Here is a 13,746-nt window from a genome sequence, read left to right as displayed (position 1 = left end):
AGTCTTCCGAACACTCCTAAAACCTTCATTGTTGGTTTCTCTGTTAGAGACATGCAACCACTCCGTTAGGACAGGATATTTTTTCCAGATGTGGACACAGCAATATATATCTAATACAAATTATAACTATTTTCCATAATATCCAAACCTACAATATATGAAAAAAAAACTTGAATCGGGCTTCAATTCATTTGTCCGTGTGAATGTCCACTTCTAAATCTGAATCCTCCTCTTGTGGAAGCTGCAGCCAAGAATCATGTGACTCAAATTTGCAATGGAAATTGAAGGTACTTGCTAAGATAACGATACAGTTTAATGAATAAACTCTTGATCTGTAGTTTGGATCACTACACGGAGCTCTGCTTTGAAAAGAACCATATTTGGATCATAGTAAAGTGCTGTTTGAATTTCATACACTGGATATTTATTTTCCTGCATCGGGAGTTGAATAATCCCTTTGCAAACACAACAATAAATCATTCTCAAGTCAATATTTTGGCTGGTGTCTACCCCGGTGTCATTCCAGCTGTCCATCGCAACATCTGTTCCACCAAAGGCACAGAGAACTTTGCATAAGAGTTCAGAGTGTTCAGTAAGATCAAAGTGCTCCCCCTTTTCTGTCCAGGGTCGGTAAGTGGTACGGCTTGACTTGAGCCTTTGCGTGCTGGTGGTTGTCGAGCTGTTAACATAGAAGACATGATCAGCATCATATAGAACCGTTCACCCTTGCGGCTGAGAATCGAGTAAAAGCGGACGCTACCTTTGAGTTGATATATTTGACACTTGACATTACGGGTAGTTTCCCAGCATTCCCTGGAATTGGAAACACAGACTGGAACTTCAGTGATGGCAACGACACCGGTTTGGTCATGGCTGGCACGTTAAGTTTTGGCATCTCTCGTGGGAAGGTAGGTCCATGATGGAGGTAAGGAAGGTCTGGGATGGTCTTCAAAGCCTGCTTTAGAATTTCAGTGCAAATTTTCCATCATTATTTTTTACTAGTCTATTATTAAATTATAAAATACATTTTACTACTGTTATTCAAAATCATGATTTTATATTATTTTACTACTTTATTAAATGTTATTACACAAATCTTTCAGTCTTCATCATTAAATATGTTTGAACCCCTGAAAAATCACCAATAGTCATAGTATAATCAAAAGCAAATACACTTATAGGGGAACTGTAACCAAAGATTGCACTACATCCCAATCAGTAGCTGATACCCCCTTTCCCAGGAGAAATCTTTATGGCTGATCCTGCTGCTGCACAAGTTCCTGGCCGTGCTAAATACTATTCCCCCTCCAGGCCGCCATGGATGGTGGGGAATGAAATAATTCGGCCAAATTATTGTATTTGTAGTGTGGCTGATATTGTGGTGAAAGTGAAACCCCTCCCACATTGTGATGTCATGACCAAGGTCCTGACAATTCGCTGTCTGTGCACCGCATTGTGGGAAATAAAAGCTTTTCCCAACTGCCAAGCAAGCAGTATCTCCCTCTGTGCATAGAACTCTCAGTAACGAACATTCCGTACAGATCACCTGACAGAACTAAAGATGTCGCCACCAGGGATACATTTCAGAATGTAAATCAGGTAGAGGAAAGATTTTACAATGGGCAAACACTAATTAATCTACATATGAATATTGTATAAAATAAGTATAAATGGAAATCCCACTTTTCTTATAAAAGACAAATCAGTCCGAGCCCATTGCTGCTCAAATCTCTTTGTAGGTTAAAGTATCACTGTCACATAAAATCTATCTCTTACTTTTTCCCTATGTAGCAGTCACTTACGATAGGTAGTAAAATACTGACAGGTTTTGGACTAGTCCATCTCGTCATGGGAGATTCTCACAGTTTTCTTTATTTTCAAAAGCACTAAATGGCAGTAGCTTCACCCAACTGGCAAAATAGTGTGTAAACTCGTAGGGAGGCTGGCCGGTATGTATAGATCCTTTTCGGGGACTGCTTTTGTCGAGAATAAACGGAACCTTGAAAATCTCTTCAGGAAGGGAAGGAAGCAGGACAGCAATTCTCATCTATATCGCCGCTACAGGAAGCCGCTGTCTCGCTTCCTTACAGCAGCCGTGGGACGCACTGCTGTAATAGAAGATGCTGCAAAGAGGAAGAAGTGGGCTATACTGTGGTAACTATACTCCCTATACAGGGATACTGAGAGCAAGATACCCTACACAGGGGCACTTATACCTGGCTACCTACCTATCTATACACTCCAGATGGGAGGGGTTCCTGCCGCTAACCCTCCACCCGGGCCACAGAGAAAAGTTTGGTCTGGATAGCAGTCCCTGGGCTGAAAAAGGTTGGGGATCCCTGCTCTAGAGCTTCCAATGTCCATCATAAGCAGTAAAGAATGACTACACTGCCTTCCCTTCCAGAGGAGCACACCAGTGATAGTGTTTCTGATTGAAACATCATCAGTTTGAGCCGGGGTGCAGCAACAACCCATGGAACCCCCAGTGAAATTAGCACGAGGCCCCTTTCTAAGATCCAAAACCCCTGGTGTTGCTGATAAAGCACACACACCCCTCCCCCCTCTCACCACATTGCCGAGTATAGTACAGCGGAGCAGTGTAATATGTACCTGCTCCAGCGATGCGTTGTTTCTTCTGTTCTTCCTGGCCGCTGCATGCTCTGTGCTTCCTTATCTGTAGCTTTCGATCATGTGACATACATTCAGAGCCAGAGGTATGCAGCATAGAGTGTGTGGCTGTCAGTGTGACCAGAGGAGACTAAATGAAGCACTGCAGAAGATATTAAACTGCTTCACTGCACTACTCTGCAGAAGGGGGAGGAGCTGGCCTGACAGTGCCGGAGCAAGTAAATATTAAACTGCTCCACTGAGCTACTCTGCAGAAGGGGAGGAGCAGGCCTGACAGTGCCGGAGCAAGTAAATATTAAACTGCTTCACTGCACTACTCTGCAGAAGGGGGAGGAGCTGGCCTGACAGTGCCGGAGCAAGTCAATATTAAACTGCTCCACTGAGCTACTCTGCAGAAGGGGAGGAGCAGGCCTGACAGTGCTGAAGCAAGTAAATATTAAACTGCTCCACTGCGCTACTCTGTAGAAGGGGAGGAGCAGGCCTGACAGTGCTGGAGCAACTAAATATTAAACTGCTCCACTGCGCTACTCTGTAGAAGGGGAGGGGCAGGCCTGACAGTGCTGGAGAAGGTGAATATTAAACTGCTACTCTGCAGAAGGGGAGGAGCAGGCCCTCCACAGTCGCTATAGTTACATCACTTAAAGAGAAACTGCAGTGAAAATAATGTAATAAAAAAAGTGCTTCATTTATACAATAATTATGTATAAATGATTTAGTCAGTGTTTGCCCATTGTAAAATCTTTTAAATCCCTGATTTACACTCTGACATTTATTACATGGTGACATTTTTACTGTTGGCAGGTGATGTAGCTGCTGCTTGCTTTTTTGGCAGTTAGAAACAGCTGTAAACAGCTATTTCCCACAATGCAACAAGGTTCACAGACATGAAACTTCCTGCAGTACCACGGTCCTCAGAGTTTCTTGTGGGAGGGGTTTCACCACAATATCAGTCATACAGCACCCCCTGATGGTCTGTTTGTGAAATAGAATAGATTTCTCGTGTAAAAGGGGGTATCGGCTACTGATTGGGATAAAGTTCAATTCTTGGTCGGAGTTTCTCTTTAATTTGAGAGCATAAATGTTAATAAATAATAATAAAAATAACTAAGACTATGTTTTATAGTTTGGCCTCTTGCGTGACCGAGTTTGACACCCCTGCTCTGAGTAAATGAGGCATCAATAAATGACTCCCGCTTAGCTGGGTTCACAACAACCAATGCAAAAGCGATAAAACGTTTACCTGCCTTCTTCCCTGGCCGGCGATGCGCATCAGGTAATTCATGGAGCCGGCCGTGCTGGACTTCTCCGCCATGCCGAACGCGCGCGTCAGAGCGTGCTTCTCCAGAGCCCTGAGACACAGAAGACGGAGGAGTGACATGGTAAGAAACGGGGTGACCTGATGGGTCAGCGTCTGGCGCTATCACACAGTGATGGTCAATGATTTGCTAATAATTCTGAACTGATGCAAATTTTATCAAAATGTATGCAACTTGGATCAAATTCAGCAGCTGGTGCATCCAATTGGTCCATTTTCAAACTCCCTACATTTGCATACAATTTTGCAACAGCTCAGAGTCACTGACCATCCCTATTCATGCTGCAACATCATTATTTTTTATTTTTATAGAGCCAACAAAATTCTGCAGTAGGGATGATCAAAGATATGCAAATACTTATGAGTTTATGCAAATTGTTATGCAAATATATGCATATCCATTGATTGGTCCATTTTGAAACTGCATATATTTGCACACAAATTTGCCTCAACTCGGAAATATTTGGATCGCACTGATCACCCCTATTCTGTAGCGCTGTACTGAGCACGTCAGAACTTTTCCCTGGTCCATCATTGGTGCTTGCCACACACCACTTGATTGCGCTGTACTGAGTACACAACAGACAATACTGTAGTGGAGGCATACATAAATAGTTCAATACACTGTCTAATCAGAGCAACACCATTACAAAAACACATACCGTACATAGTTCATGTGTCGTATAAAACATCAGCAATACAGAAACATATTCATAAAATAGAGTACTGCAGAAACAGGAAACACAAGAAGGAGGTTACTGCCCCTCCGACCTTACAGTATTAGTATTTATATAGTTGTCAGGGCTATATAAATACATAATAATACGGCATGACTTTAGACTGAGACTATGGTTGGGAATACAGAGGGATGTGAATGTTTGGGCAACCTTGTTAATCGTCATGATTTTCCTGTATAAATCCTTGGTTGTTGTGATAAAAATGTCAGTTAAATACATCATATAGGAGACACACAAAGTGATATTTGAGAAGTGAAATGACGTTTATTGGGTTTACAGAAAGTGCGCAATAATTGTTTAAATAAAATTAGGCAGGTGCATAAATTTGGGCACTGTTGTCATTTTATTGATTCCAAAACCTTTAGAAATAATTATAGGAACTCAATTTGGCTTGACCCCTGACCTACATACACAGGTGAATCCAATCATGAGAAAGTATTTAAGGGGGTCAATTGTAAGTGTACCTCCTCTTTTAATTTTCTCTGAAGAGTAACAACATGGGGGTCTCAAAACAAATCTCAAATGACCTGAAGACAAAGATTGTTCACCATCATGGTTTAGGGGAAGAATATATACAGAAAGCTGTCTCTGAGATTTCAGCTTTCTGTTTCCACATTTAGGAACATATTAACCTCCTGAGCTTTACGCCGCTCTGGAGGTGTTGTTAATTTTTTCCCGATTTTTTTAATATTTGTGGCAAATGGCTATAAATCCTCTAGCACTAGGCTAGCTAGAAGAAGTCTCCGGCACCCTTTGATCGCCGCAGCTCCCCCGTTTATACATTACCCAGCCTGGATCCAGCGATCGGCGCAGCCTCCTGGGACAGCTCCGGTCTTCACTATGGGGAGGATCGCAGATGATGTCATGCGCAAACCCGATCCTCCCCATAGAGAGATCAGAGCTGCGCCGGGAGGCTGCACGATCGCTGGATCCAGGAGGGGGTAACCTATAAACCGGGTGATCGGCGGGGATCCAGGGGTGCCGGAGGCGCTTACTAGCTAGTCTAGTGCTAGCTTAAGGATTTACAGCTATTTGCCACATTTATTTCATTAAGGAGGACTCCTGGGGCCACAGAGCAGTATGCCTGACACAGTGTCGGGCATACCGCTAAGGAGGTTAAGGAAATGGAAGACCACAGGCTCAGTTCAAGTTAAGGCTTGAAGTGGCAGACCGAGAAAAATCTCAGATAGAAAGAAGCAATGAATGCTGAGAACAGTCAGAGTCAACCCACAGACCAGCACCAAGGACCTACAACATCATCTTGCTGCAGATGGAGTCACTGTGCATCGTTCAACCATTCGGCACACTTTACACAAGAAGATGCTGTATGCAAGAGAGTGATGCAGAGGAAGCCTTTTCTCTGCCCACAGCATAAACAGAGCCACTTGAGGTATGCTAAAGCACATTTGGACAAGCCAGCTTCATTTTGGAATAAGGTGCTGAGGACTGATGAAACTAAAATTGAGTTATTTGGCCATAACAAGGGTCATTATGCATGGAGGAAAAAGAACACAGCACTCCAAGAAAAACACCTGCTAAAATATAGTGGATGTTCCATCATGCTGTGGGGCTGTGTGGCCAGTGCAGGGACTGGGAATCTTGTCAAAGTTGAGGAATGCATGGATTCCACTCAGTATCAGCAGATTCTGGAGACCAATGTCCAGGAATCAGTAACAAAGCTGAAGCTGCGGTGGGGCTGGATCGTTCAACAAGACAACGACCCTAAACACTGCTCAAAATCCACAAAGGCATTCATGCAAAGGAACAAGTACAACGTTCTGAAATGGCCATCTCAGTCCCCAGACCTGAATATACCGTAATTGAAAATCTGTGGTGTGAGTTAAAGAGAGCTGCCCATACTCGAAATCCTTCAATCCTGAATGAACTAGAGATGTTTTGTAAAGAGGAATGGTCCAAAATACCTTTAACCAGAATCCAGACTTTCATTGGAACCTACATGAAGTGTTTAGAGGCTGTCATTTCTGTAAAAGGAGGCTCTACTAAATATTGATTTAATTTCTTTTTTGTGGTGCCCAAATTTATGCACCTGCCTAATTTTATTTAGACAATTATTGTGCACTTTCTGTAAATCCAATAAACTTCATTTCACTTCTCAAATATCACTGTGTGTGTCTCCTATATGATATATTTACTGACATTTTTTATCATTACAACCAACGATTTAGGGCCCGTTTCCACTAGTGCGGTGCGAATCGCTGGGATTCCACCGCTGACAAAATCGCATGCGGATGCGATTCCGCATGCGATTTTTGCCGCGATTTCGCATGCGATTTCGCATAGGCAGGCTATCAGCGATTTTAACCATGTCACTGCCTGGCTCAATGTACATTAGTTTTAGTGCGAATTCGCACGCGAAATCGCGGCAAAAAACGCATGTGCGATTTCCCCTATTAAATACATTGCCTGCGAATCGCCTGCATTCCACACGCAGGCGAATTCTGCAGGCCCTACCGTGCAGAAAAATCCTGCACAGAAAAACGCACCAAAAAACTGACAAGTGGAAACAGTCTCATCCACTTGTATTGGTTATGCGAATCCGCATGCAGACAACGCATGCGGATTCGCTCTAGTGGAAACGGGCCCTTAGACAGGAAAATCATGACGATTAACAAGGTTGCCCAAACTTTCGCATCCCACTGTAGATTGTGAGCTCCTCTGAGGATATATGCATACTGAAGCTGGCACATCCTTTGAAATTCTTTATTGTTCCATTTAAAAATTAATCATTTCTGCAGCATGCGTCAGCCTCAAGTCCGCAGCGGCAGTCAGACGCGATAGTCACCTCCCTACAGCTTGGGGTCCCCTGAGCCAATCCGTTCTCGTCCGCCGAGAATAAACACTGTTTTTGTTCAAAAACAGTGGTTATTCTTAAATAGAGCTGCCGCGTTTTCTCCCACTGCTGATTTCCGCCGCCGATCGTTAGATTTATGAATGGGAACAATCTCTCCCGTTAAAATGCATTTAGAATAAAATAATTCTTAGCATAATGTATCACCCAAAGAAAGCCTAATTGGTGGCAGAAAAAACAAGGTATAGATAATTTGTTTGTGATAAGTAGTGATAAAGTTATTGGGGAATGAAAGGGAGGAAATGTGAAAATTCCTCTTGTCCATAAGGTGAAAAATACCCGCGGGCTGAAAAGATTAAGCCAACAATTCAGAACCATGCGGGGTCCCTTTATCAAGGCAAAATACGCGTTCTAGGCGACAGTCTGTCCGTTGCAACGCTTGGCATATGTTTACTTCAGCTGAATGGGGTGAGACACCTCTGAGCACTCACACATTGTGATGTGCACTATCCAAGTAGCAGCATATGCTGACCAGTTCCTCTGAGGACAGTCAGTGACGTGACTATGTACTCTGTATGGTGCTGCAGATTATGTCAGTGCTATATAAATACATAATAATAATATGGTAGGACATTAGACTATGACTATGGTAGGATTAGAGTGTGAGCTCCTCTAAGGACAGTCAGTGACATGACTATGTACTCTGTAATGTGCTGCAGAAGATGTCATTGCTATATAAATATATAATCTCTCTATATAATTTGCAAGTGTCCCTGCGTCCGTTATGTCCCTGTGTCAGTGCTTTTTTGCACTGCGCATGTGCAGGGAGGGATGCAGAGACACTGAGGAGAGCTGAGGGAGGACAGGGTCACGGAGCTGAGGGAGGAGGTGTTCGCGTGCGCATGCGCAGTGACTGACCTAGCCCGTTTTTAAACGGGCTAAGGTCACTAGTAATAATAATAATATGGTAGGACATTACACTATGACTATGGCAGGGATTAGATTGTGACCTCCTCTAGACAGTCAGTGACATGACTATGTACTCTGTAAAGTGCTGCAGTAGATGTCAGTGCTATATAAATACATAATAATAATATGGTAGGACATTAGACTAGGACTATGATAGGGATTAGATTGTGAGCTCTTCTGAGGACAGTCAGTGACATGACTATGTACTCTGTAAAGTGCTGCAGAAGACGACAGTGCTATATAAATACATAATAATATGGTAGGGACATTAGACTATGACTATGGTAGGATTAGACTGTGAGCTCCAGTGACATGACCTGCAGCTGCACATATAGAGGCATTATAAACCATTCAATACCTGCATTCTTCAAAGTAAAAATGCCGTAATGCTTCGCTGGCGCTGAGTCGCTTGTCTGGGTCGTATTCCAGCATGGCAGACATGAGTGATGCGATTTCTGGCGAGAGGCCTGGTAGTTGCCGACTAATCCCGTTTCCTTTTTTAGATGGGAAGTCAAAGCTCATAGCTCTGGATCTGCAGAGAAAATAGAATTATGAATGGAGTCAGTATTTCTGGCATAAAACTGGCTGTTTATTGGCAAAGATCTGTGAATCCCTGATACACATTGTTCCTCCGCATCAAATCCTTCCACCAGCACCCGATTCAACAAAAGTAATCCAAGTACTAAAATAACAATCCCTACCATAGTCATAGTCTAATGTCCTCCCATATTATTATTATGTATTTATATAGCACTGGCAGATTCTGCAGCACTTTACAGAGTAAATAGTCATGTCACTGACTGTCCTCAGAGGAGCAATCTAATCCTACCATAGTCATAGTCTAATGTCCGCCCATATTATTATTATTATTATGTATTTATATAGCACTGACATCTTCTGCAGCACTTTACAGAGTACATAGTCATGTCATTGACTGTCCTCAGAGGAGCTCACAATCTAATCCTACCATAGTCATAGTCTAATGTCCTCCCATATTATTATTATTATGTATTTATATAGCACTGACATCTTCTGCAGCACTTTACACAGAGAACATGCTTGGTGTACAGAACACACCCAGACTACCACTTTCCTCCTTGAGTAATTAGCTGCATACAACATAAAGACTTATTTTATTTTATTTTTTTGCACACCTGATACTAAACAAATGATTGCAGCAGGATGCTCCCATCTGGCTCTTCCTCTTAGGAACCCTTTGGAATGGCAGCGTTTATACTTGCACATAAAAAACAAACTAAACTAGGGGGCATTGTAAAGTTTGAATTATCACCTGGAAGTTATTATGGTATATGGATGACATTTTGTCAGTGTCATCATTGGTTTCTAAGTGCATGTTGTTGAGAAAATCAGCTCATTTTATCCTTTATATCTTTTACAGATTGCGCCAGAAAGGACTAAAGTGTGAGATGGAAAACATTGAGGCTTGCAATGTTATAAAGTTCCTGCATTTGAAGGGTAATGGTGCCTGACAAAAAAAAAATTATCTTTATCCTGTTCCAATTACTCCAACATCTTGAAAGGTGAAGCCGTGTTGGTTTCTGGAAAGGGGCCAGCAAATGTGGAACCCGGGGTGCAGACCATGCATGCTCAAATCCGAATTCGGGAGATACCTGGATAGTTCTATCCGGATATATCCCAGTAAAGCTGTGCGGGGGGGGGGGGGGAATTCTTCTTGCTCCGTCCCTCGGCGCCTCCCACGATGCAGTCCACGTGCATCATGTGACTCCAAACACTTCCTCCCTCAACCCGGAAGTGTTTGGAGTCACGTGACCGCCGAGTGGACCGCATTGTGGGAGGCGCCGAGGGACGGAGCAAGAAGACGTCAGACAGGTGAGATTGACCCCCCCCTCCGCACAGCTTTACTGGGAGATATCCGGATAGAACTATCCGGGTATCTCCCGAATTCGGATTTGAGCATGTCTGGTGCAGACACCTTAGACGTGTCATAAATTTATCATGAATAATGTGCCACACACTAGCACAGGGGTCGGGAACCTATGGTTCGCGAGCCATATATGGCTCTTTTCACCTCCGTATGTGGCTCTCTGGCTCGCTAAATTATGTGTGACGGAGCGGCCAGAGAGCCTGTGTTTACTTTTAAATCAGCGTGCCGCTGGCGCCTCCATGCCTGGCCTTTACATTTGCATCGGCACATTACACGCTGAGCGCCGCCTCCTCCAGCCGCCGCGGCCAGCGTACTGTAGCTCTGCCCCCATGGTGACGCGGCGTGCAGGGACTGAAGGCCTGAGAGGGTTGCGGCCAGTTACGTCAGCCGAGCCCGCGCTTTGGAATTGGAACTCCGCGGTGAAGCTGCCTGGCCTGGTAAGTGTGAACCGCTGTCTGTCATTTCATGCATTTACTGGTGCAAAGCTGTCTCTTATGTGCATTTACTGGGGAAAGGCTGTCTGTCATGTCGTGCATTTACTGGGAAAAGGCTGTCTGTCATGTCGTGCATTTACTGCTGCAAAGCTGTCTCTTACATGCATTTACTGGGGAAAGGCTGTCTGTCGTGTCGTGCATTTACTGGGGAAAGGCTCTCTGTCATGTCGTGCATTTACTGGGGAAAGGCTTTCTGTCATGTTGTGTCGTGCATTTACTGGGGAAAGGCTGTCTGTCATGTCATGCATTTATTGGTGCAAAGCTGTCTCTTATGTGCATTTACTGGGGAAAGGCTGTCTGTCATTTTGTGCATTTACTGGTGAAAAAGCTGTCTCTTATGTGCATTTACTGTAGAACCGCTGTCTGTCATTATGTGCATTTACTGGGGAACCGCTGTCTGTCATTATGTGCATTTACTGGGGAACCGCTGTCTGTCATTATGTGCATTTACTGGTGAAAGGCTGTCTGTCATTTCGTGCATTTACTGGTGAAAAGCTGTCTCTTATATGCATTTACAGGTGACATATTGTACGGCTCTCACGGAATTTCATTTTAAAATATGTCGTGCTTATGGCTCTCTCAGCCAAAAAGGTTCCCTACCCCTGCACTAGCATAACTGAGGCCAGCTTCATTCATGAGCATTTGGATGGTTGTTTGACTGTCTTCCAGGACTAAACACATTCTTCACTGTGGCCACATCATCCATCAGTGATGGTCTCCCAGGTCTTGGCTCATCTGTGAGGTACATGTGACCACTTTGGAAATCCCTTTCCCATCTCACAATAGTGTCACAAGATGGACAATCGTTTCCATAAACTGCCATCATCTCATCATGAGTTTGCCGGGCACTGTTACCCTTCACATGCAGAAACTTTAATCATGCTGCAGGCCTCAATCTTTTCCATCTCATACTTTAGTCACTTCTGGCACAATCTGCATAAGAAATAAAGGTTGCAATTAGCTAATTTTCTCAACATTATGCACTTAGGGAACAATGATTTCAGTGATTAAAAAATCTAAACCTACATGTCCAAATGACTATAGGCCTGTTGCCCTGACATCATTGGTCATGAAAGCATTTTAAAAACTGATAATGGCTTATCTGAAATCCATCACAGATCTCCTGCTGGACCCTCTGCAATTTGCCTACAGGTCTAGTAGATCCGCAGATGATGCCGTAAACACGTGTATGCATTATGTACTAGAGTATCTAGACCCCCCGCGAAACCTACACCAGAATTTGATTTGAAGGTTTCAGCTCTGCATTTAATACCATAATTCAATCACGGCTACACAGCAAGCTCTCCCAGCTACACATACCTGAATCCATCTTCAAATAAACAACCAATTTATTAACCGACAGGAGACAGCAGGTTAGACTTGGGAAACACACATCAAGCTCTCTGACAGTCAGTACTGGTGCAGCCCAGGGCTGTGTGCTTTCCCCACTGCTCTACTCACTTTACACCAATGACTGACACAACAGTAGTTTGTCTCATACAAAATAGGGACGAGTCTGCATACAGGCAGGTAGTGGGACCGCTTTCCTCCTAGTGCAGCAGCAACAATTTGGAACTTAAAGGACAACTGAAGTGAGAAGAACATGGAGGCCGACATATTTATTTCCTTTTAAACAGTAACAGGTCCCTGGCATGCCTGCTCAGGTCTTTGGCTGCAGTAGTGTCTGAATAGCACCGAAGCAAGCATGCAGCTAATCTTCTCAGAACTGACAATAATGTCAGAAACATCTGATCTGCTGCGTGCTTTTTCACAGGCAACTGGTATTGCTTAAAGGGAACCTAAACTGAGAAGGATATGGGTTTTTCCTTTTAAAATAGTACCAGTTGCCTGACTCTCCTGCTGATCCTGTGTCTCTAATACTTTTAGCCACAGCCCCTGAACAAGCATGCAGATCAGGTGCTCTGACTGAAGTCAGACTGGATTAGCTGCATGCTTGTTTCAGGTGTGTGATTCAGACACTACTGCCCCAAAGAAATCAGCAGGACTGCCAGGCAACTGGAATTGTTTATAAGGAAACGTCCATATCCCTCCCAGTTAAGGTTCCCTTTAAAAGGAAATAAATATGGCAGCCTACATATCCCTCTTGCTGCAGTTGTCCTTTAATGCTCTCTTAAGACCATGGAGATGATAATAGATTAAAGGGGATCTCCCCCCAGCACCTTCCCCTATCCATAAATGGATCTACAGTAACCCGGGGAGAGTCATTCCAATTTCTTGTGTCCACAGTCTCCAACAACCTAAAATGGGACAACAAGACTCTCACTATCATCAAGAAAGCGCAACAGTGGATCTACCACCTACAGTTATAAAACTTTGGCCTACTGCAAAAATGAATAGTGCATTTCTATACTGCGATCATCAAATCAATCATGACATCATCTATGACTGTTTGGTTTGGCTCCTGCGCCGTATTAGAAAAGCTGAGACTGCAGCGCATTATCCGAACAGGAGAAAGGATAATTGGCTATAGCTTACCTTCCCTGCAGGATCTTTACGCTATCAGATACAGACAGAGAGCGGCTAAGATTACCTCTGACCCCTCCCACCCCACTCACTCCATATTCCAGCTCTTCCAGCCTTCAGGAGTGAGATACCGGTCAGCTGCAACAAACACTTTCAGGCACTGGAATAGCTTCTTCCCTCAGGTGGTAGCCATGCTTAATGCAGAACCACGCTAGAGCTGCTGGGACTGGAAAGCATTACAGTATAGAACTGAAAATGAACACTACTCCCCCTAGGGTTGATTCACTATAGCTCCCCTTACTGCACGCTTAGTGTCCCTTATCAGAGTTAACGTGCCTTATCAGCGTTAGCGTGCCTTATCAGAGTAGCATAGTGAGCGATAAAAAATTCTGCAAGCTAATTGG

The 13,746-nt window shown here is 43.8% G+C and overlaps 1 protein-coding gene across 3 annotated transcripts in view; it reads right to left on the bottom strand.

Moving 5' to 3' along the window:
* Positions 1–401: 401 nt before the first annotated feature.
* MOK (MOK protein kinase) overlaps positions 402–13,746 on the bottom strand; it is a 53,010-nt gene continuing 39,665 nt past the window's right edge. The window contains exons 9-12 of one of the 3 annotated variants that reach the window (XM_068254638.1): positions 8,817–8,990; positions 3,869–3,977; positions 761–955; positions 402–679 (exon numbers count right to left, since the gene is read on the bottom strand). In XM_068254638.1, coding sequence (XP_068110739.1) covers positions 599–679; positions 761–955; positions 3,869–3,977; positions 8,817–8,990 — 559 coding nt within the window. In that variant the 3' untranslated portion in view covers positions 402–598. Of the gene's footprint in view, positions 680–760; positions 959–3,868; positions 3,978–8,816; positions 8,991–13,746 lie in introns of all 3 variants that reach the window. The other 2 variants (XM_068254637.1, XM_068254639.1) reach the window with 2 other exon arrangements.

The sequence above is a fragment of the Hyperolius riggenbachi genome, chromosome 9 (assembly GCF_040937935.1).
Source record: "Hyperolius riggenbachi isolate aHypRig1 chromosome 9, aHypRig1.pri, whole genome shotgun sequence".
NCBI lineage: Eukaryota > Metazoa > Chordata > Amphibia > Anura > Hyperoliidae > Hyperolius > Hyperolius riggenbachi.
This window is presented reverse-complemented; position numbering and strand designations above follow the sequence as displayed.